The 7430-nt window shown below is 51.0% G+C and overlaps 1 protein-coding gene across 1 annotated transcript in view; it reads right to left on the minus strand.

Moving 5' to 3' along the window:
* CHRNA2 (cholinergic receptor nicotinic alpha 2 subunit) overlaps positions 1 to 7430 on the minus strand; it is a 12990-nt gene that overhangs the window by 3223 nt on the left and 2337 nt on the right. The window contains exon 4 of the mRNA XM_021708233.1: positions 5480 to 5617. Coding sequence (XP_021563908.1) covers positions 5480 to 5617 — 138 coding nt within the window. The remainder of the gene's footprint in view (positions 1 to 5479; positions 5618 to 7430) is intronic.

Consider the following 7430-nt stretch of genomic DNA (forward strand, 5'->3'; position numbering starts at 1 on the left):
TGGCGAGAACGCATCTCTACCATACATCCAAAAAAGATTAGCCAGGCGTGGTAGCGCGTGCCTGTAGTTTCAGCTGCTTGGAAGGCAGAGGCAGGTTGGCACTGGGGTGGCCATGAGCGTGCCACTGCACTCCAGGCTGGGCAACGGAGTAAGACTCCAATTAAAAAAAAAAAGACAAAAGTAGGAATTTTGAAAGTACCAAGAATTTTAAAACAACCACTATTAACATGTTTTGATGTTGTATGTATCATGCAGGCCAGGTGCAGTGGCACACGCTTATAATTCCAGCAATTTGAGGTGTGGACGCAAGAGGATTGCCTGAGCCTAAGAGTTCAAGACCAGCCTGGGCAAGTTGACCTCATCGCTACAATAAATCAAAGAAATGGCCATTGCTAGGCCACTGCCACTGCCATTGCCTTACTAAGCCATGGTGTGGCATGTGCTCTTTGAGCTACGGCCAGGCCATGTTTTCTTAAGCTTTGACCCCCTCCCCTATCTTGGGTAGGTGAACTTCCTCTTTCTCTCTCTCTCTCTCTCTCTCTCTCTCTAATTTACTTTCTAAATAAACTATATTTGCTTTTCTTTTCTTTTTGAGTTGGAATCTCACTCTATCGCCCAGACTGGAGGGCAATGGCACACTCTCAGCCACCGCAGCCTCGACCTGCTGGGCTCCAGCGATCCTTCCGCCTCTGCCTTCCAAGGAGCCGGAACTACAGGCACGCCCTACCACACCCGGCTAATTTTTTTGATTTATTGTAGAGACGAGGTCTCGCCAAGTTGCCCGGGCAGGTCTCGAACCCACGGGCTCAGACAATGCACTCACCTCGGCCTCCCAAAGTGCTGGGATTACAGGCTGAACCACCGAGCCCGGCTAATTTTTTGATTTATTGTAGAGATAAGGTCTCGTCAAGTTTCCCAGACTGGTCTCGAACCTCTGGACTCAGGCAATCCCCTTACCTCAGCCTCCTGAAGTGCTGGGATTACAAGTTTGAGCCACCACGCCTGGTCATAAACTATATTTTCTAATCTAAACAAAAACAAAAACAAAGAACTAGCTGGGCATGGCAGTACAGGCCAGTAGTCCCAGCTACTTGGAAGGCTGAGGTGGAAGGATCACCTGAGCCCAGCAGATCAAGGCAGTGGTGGCTGTGATTGTGCCACTGCACTCCAGCCTGGGTAACAGAGAGAGACTCTGACTCAAAAACAAATAAATAAATAAATAAAATATATGCATCATACAAAGCTGCTATATGTATGGTTGACATGGCAAATATATATATTTGTGATCACTGGGTATATACAGAGGGTGCCAATGAAATGTATACAAATTTTAAGAAAGGAAAAAACTACTAAATTGTAATACCCAATATATACCGATAAAAGATGAATACGGCCGGGCTCAGTGGTTCAGCCTGTAATCCCGCGCCTTTGGGAGGCTGAGGTGAGTGGATTGCCTGAGCCCGTGGGTTCGAGACCCGCCTGGGCAACTTGGCGAGACCTCATCTCTACAATAAATTTAAAAATTAGCTGGGCGTGGTAGTGCACACCTGTAGTTCCAGCTACTTGGAAGGCTGAGGCGGAAGGATCGCCGGAGCCCAGCGGGTCGAGGCTGCGGTGGCCGGGAGCGGCCGCTGCACTCCCATCTGGGTGACAGAGTGAGACTCCAACTCAAAAAAAAAAAAAAAAGATGAATACAAGTCACGTTCGACTTCTGCAAATACACCTTGCTACAGTAATTCAAGTCCACTTCGAAAAGTAATACATAGAAAACATCTCTGAAAATGTGTAGACATATTTTTGGTATCCCCCGTATGGTTTCATTGCCTGCTTTTATTCACTTAATATTTTTAAGTGATTATTTTTCTTTTCTCTTTTTTTTTAGAGACAGGTCTCAAGCAGTCCTTCTGCCTCAACTTGTCAAGTAGCTGGGACTACAGGAGTGTGCCACCACACCTGGCTAATTTTTTTTTAAATATTTTTTTGTAGAGACAGGGCCTCACTAGGTTGGTCTCAAATTCCTGGCCTCAAGTGATCCTCCCACCTCAGCCTCCTAAAGTACTGGGATTAGAGACATGAGCCTATGCACTCAGCCTGGAGTACTTATGAGTATGTTTTTCTTCGCTGGCCGATAGTAAGTCAACCCCTCAGGTGGGCGATCATATCCTCTCTACCTGGGCTGTTTTGTTCTGTGCTCAGGAGACACTTAACACCTTTGCTAATGAAGATACTTCCCTGGATTTTGTTTTTAAGAGATAGGGTCTTGCTGTGTGTCCAGGCTGGTCTCAAACTCCCAAACTCCTCAGCCCTCCCAGTAGCTGGGATTACAGGTGTGAGCCACCACACCCGGTTCAAATTCATCCATCTAACACACATTTTTGAATCTGTCTCGTCCACTAGGGTCTGTCCCAGAGCAGTACAGGAAGAATATGAGACCAGACCCCCGCCCCTGGGGAAGCCAGAGGAAATGAGACTCAGCCAGGAGCACCCACTACACCAGGGAGGCAGTTGGCAACGACACTCTGAGGGTGGTCCGAGTGCTCCTCAGACCTCTAAGGGGAGTTTCCCTTTGGCTGGGGTGAGCAGGGTCGTTGCAAAGGTGCTGTGTGTACAAGGCCTTGACGGATGGTAGGATCTGGCCGGGAGGTGGGTGGAGAACGGTCCAACAGAGGGTCCCGCGAGAACAAGAAACAGGTGGGAAGGACACAAAACCTATGGGGTGTGTGAGGCGACAGTGTGTAAATGGCATCGTGGGACTAGGCATCCAGGGACACACGGACTTTGGGCCCCGGGAACAGTGGTGACCAGACAGGAAGCACTTCCTGGAGGCCTCGGTCCCTGACTCCCCCCGGGAGGGGACACCGTGGAGTCCATGCTCTTATCTAACCTGTGGTCCCTCCCTCTAATTCCCACGATCAGTCCTAAAACCCGGGGAATCAGAAGAATGCCCAGGGAGCAAGAGATGCTTCTCTCATTGAGTGTTCCGGGTAGGGAGAGATAAGCAGACTGGAAACAGGAATTTTGAAAGAGAGTAACAAACACAATGGGGCAAAAGTTTTTTTAAAAAATGTTTTTAAGGCATTTTGGCTATCACATTCAATGTCCACTAGATGGCCACATGCACACATTTTTGGGGGAAAAAATGATGCTCTCTGCTCACTTTCCTGTCCCCCGGACTGGGGTGTCTGGGTGGAAGGGACCTTCCTCTAAATGTCCGCCAGAGTTTGATTTGGACTTTCGTCCTGGAAACATAATTTTTTCATAATAATCACGTGACACTGGTCAAAGCCTTAGTGGCAATCTTAAAGCTGAAAGTCATATTTTCTGTAGGACTTTGCCGAAACTAGAAGGATCCTGGGCGGTAGCTCCGGGCACAGAGATATCACGGGCAGGGGCGGGGGTCTGGGAGTCCCTCAGCAGCAGCAAACACAAGACACCTGTGGTGTGAGACCTGCCAGGCGACCCCAAGATGAACATGGGATCACCGAAGCAGCTTCGTTCTGGCCAGAACTGGATAGCGTATGGCTTCGTCTGACCTCTCTAGAGACACAAAATCCAGAAGTGGGTCTTTTTTTTCCTTCTATTTTATTGTTTAAAAATAGCATTTCCAAATAGGATCAAATGAGTTGGGCAATGACGGGCTGCACGGGTTTCTTTGCTACAGAACTTCTAACGACATTTAAAATGCTTATTGTGCTCTGACATTTTCCAGAGAACTGGGGGCAGGGGACAACATACAATGTTACTCGAAATTATTTGACCACAGAACCCTTTTAGATACCTATTCATGTCTCAAGGAAGTAGTTCTCCTGAGAGCCTTTAGAAGACATTTTTAAATGAACGTAACACCAAACATCTTTTAATTTTAACCTCCGGACTCCTAAAGGAAGAATTACCTCATGCCAAACATACAAATGAAATTACAGAGCTCTATTTATTCTATGAAAAACTCAGCCAGGTGCGGTGGCTCATGCCTGTAAGCCCAGCACCTTGGGAGGCCGAGGCAAGAGGAGTTCAAGACCAGCCTGGGCAATATAGCGAGACCTCGTCTCTACAATAAATCAAAAAATTAGCCAGGTGTGGTGGCGCATGCCTGTAGTCCCGGCTACTCAAGAAAGAAAGAAAGTCACCTTCAGGTGAGTGAAGGATCATCTGAGCCCAGAAGGTCAAGGCTGTGGTGAGACATGATTGTCATTGCACTCCAGCCTGGGTGACAGAGACCCCAACTCAAAAAAAACATTTATTTATCTCTTTATTTAGTTAATTTCATTTATTTTGTCCACTGGGGTTCCCTTAAGACCCTCGCCCCCCAGCCACGGTGGCTCACACCCATAATCCCAGCATTTTGGGAGGCCGAGGTGAGAGGTCTGCCTGAACCCACAGGCTCAAGACCAGCCTGGGCAACTTGGCAAGACCTCATCTCTACAATAAATAAGAAAATTAGCCGGATGTGATGGTGCGTGCCTGTAGTTCCAGTTACTTGGTAGACTGAGGCGGAAGGATCACCTGAGTCTAGCAGGTCGAGGCTGCGGTGGCTGTGAGCGTACCACTACACTCCAGCCTGGGTGGCAGAGTGAGACTGACAAAAAAAAAATATCCCCTGGAAGGTGTTCCCTACCTGCTCGGACCTCTGGACTCCTAAAGGAAGGACCCCTGGGCGCTGCCCCCCCCCGTTCAGACAGCACCGTCCCCGAGGCATTGTTTTTCTGAGCCTGTGCCACATTTTCTCTCTGTCTCTCTCCTCTTTTTTTTTTTTTTTTACTTTTTTAAATTTGAATTAAGAAAGGTGGATTCGTTAAAAGGAAGAAAGCATTGTGAAGGGCACAATGGACAGGACAGCAGCAAGAGTGTCCGCTGTCTGCTGCCTGTACCACACTTTCTTTCTTTCTTTCTTTCTTTTTTGAGTCAGAGTCTCCCTTCATCACCCAGGCTGGAGACCAGTGGCGCACTCACGGCCACCCCAGTGTCAACCCGCTGGGCTCTGGCTATCCTTCCACCTCAGCTTTCCAAGTAGCTGGAACTACAGGTGCACACTATCATGCCTGGCTAATTTTCTTTCTTTCTTTCTTTCTTTTAATTGATTGTAGAGACGCGGTCTCGCCAAGTGGCCCGGGCTGGTCTCAAACCCACAGGCTCAGGCAATCCATCCGCCTCGGCCTCCCAGAGTGCTGGGATGACAGACCGAGCCACCGAACCCAGCCCTACATTTTCAAAGAACACTGGGTATTGGCAAACCTTCGTCTCTCTAGCACAGAGCTGGGCACGGATACATGACAGGGGCTCGATGCTCCCTCATTTTAGTGTTTGAGTGAGAACAAATAGGATGGAAAGGAGGGAATCAAGAGAGGTGGGAGGAACGCTCAGCAAAGCAGTTGAGAGGGGGGTCACAGAGCTGAGACACCAGGGGCGCCCCTCCCAGGCCCTTGACCCGCCCCGTGGGGAGTGCTCCTGGCATCTCCCCAGGACGCCCACGGCCTCCTACTTGTTGTAGAGTACGATGTCAGGGATCCAGATCATCTCTGAAGGGACCCGGAGGGACGTGATGTTACCAAAGTCAGCAGGGTTCCAGCGCAACTTGTAGTCGCTCCACTCCTGGAGGGGGCACAGGGGGCGGGGCGGTCACCCCCAGTGCCAGGACCAGGCCTCGGACAGACCTAAGGCGGCCCGGGCCCCCGAAGCTGGGCCAGCAGCCGCTCTAGGAACACCCAGAGCTCCCCGCCCAGCCTGCAGAGTAGAAGGGGCTGCAGTGCCGTGGAAGGACCTTGACCTTGTCGCCAACCTTCTCGATTTGCCCCGTCTTTGGGGACAAATCATCTTTAGGGACAAATCGTCTTTAGGGACAAAGCCCCGGGCACATCGAGCCACCCTCCTCTTCCATCACCCTGGTCCTGATTCTCGTCCTTCTGGGGCCACTCTCCAGCCTGACGACTGCCCAGGGCCACCCATCTTGTCACAAAGTCACTCACGTGTAGAGCTTCAGGTGGACTGTCTTCTTACACCCTCCACGTAGGATGAGCCTCCCCCAGAGAGCTGGGCAGGAAGGGCTAAGTCAGGGCAAGTATTTCCCCACTCAACAGATGAGGCAATTGAGGGCCAGGGGGCAGAAAAACAACCTCTCAGAGGGACGCAGCTGAGATAGGGAAGTTCCCGGGACCTCCGAGCTGTGCCCCCGAGTGCCTGCCCTAGGGGTCCCATCAGAGAGGGGATGATCTGGACCTCACGCCTGCTTCCACCAACACAAGTTCAAGTCCATCTCTCCCCACCTCACATCCAGATCTTATGCCCCCTGTATTTTAATTGTCTAAAGCACGTGGCGGCAGGCTGTATTATCCCCATTTTACAGATGAGGAAGCTGAGGTTCTGAGATGTGAAATGGCTCTCCCAGGATCACAGGCTAATCAGAGACAGTGCCGGATGGCCAGACTCCCATGCCAGGGCTGCCTCCCCCACCCGCAATCTCAGCCTCTAAAGCCAAGAAACCGGCTCACAGGGACAAGTGTGGAAACCCAGGCTCCAGACCTCCCTTTCCCTAGATACACTCTCCGCCTGACTGGGTGGCTTTTCAAGTCCCTGCAGCATCCTGGCCCTCAGTTGGCACATCTGTAGCAATCAACGGAGGGACCCCCTAACAGCTCCTGGGCGATGGCGTCGGAGGGTCGAAGTCTCCAACCTAAGCACCCAACCTAAGCGTGGGATCTGTACCCTTTCCCCTGAATCTAACTGGGCTCCGTGCTGATTTGATCAACAGAAGATGGCAGGATCGATGCTGGGCCTGTTTCTTCTACTTCCTGTCTCTTGGGACTCTCACTCTGGAATCCCTGAGCCATCAGGCGAGAAGTCCAACTTCCCCGCTGGAGCACCCCTGAGAGTTCCTGGAGAGGGCAAGGGGCCCAGCTGGGTCCAACCTTCTAGAACCTTCCAGACCCTTGTAGCTATCCCTGCTTCCAGATGTGTAAACACAGCCTTGAGACGAGCCACCAGCCAAATGCCACCAAGTAACCCTAGTGGTCACCACGTAAAGCCGAAGACAGCACCCAAACTCCCGGCCATAAAACCATGAGAGGTAGCGAACTGGGTGTAGCTTGGAGCTGCTAAGTTTGGGGTGGTGTGGTAGACAACACTGACACCGGACATGGGGTTTCTCCCTAGAAGGAGCCTGGGGCTGGAGGGGGGCACAGCTGGTCCCCTCTTCTGGCCCAGCTGCTCTCTGTTCCCCGCTCTCCCCAGCCGGGAAATGGGCAGAATGAAACCTCCCAGGGACTTTGGTGATTTCAGGAGCAGGGACATAGGTGACATTCCCAGGCATTAGACTGGAGACCGGCCACACGAGAGCCCAGTTCCCACAGAGAAGCAGTCTGCAATTGGCTGACTTTGGAACACCCCAGGAGGAAACTGGCAAACTGTGAGTTCAGAATTTTTTTTTTTTTTTTTTT

The sequence above is a fragment of the Carlito syrichta genome, unplaced genomic scaffold, assembly GCF_000164805.1.
Source record: "Carlito syrichta isolate Samal-C Ts95f unplaced genomic scaffold, Tarsius_syrichta-2.0.1 Scaffold6385, whole genome shotgun sequence".
In the NCBI taxonomy this organism is placed as follows: Eukaryota; Metazoa; Chordata; class Mammalia; order Primates; family Tarsiidae; genus Carlito; species Carlito syrichta.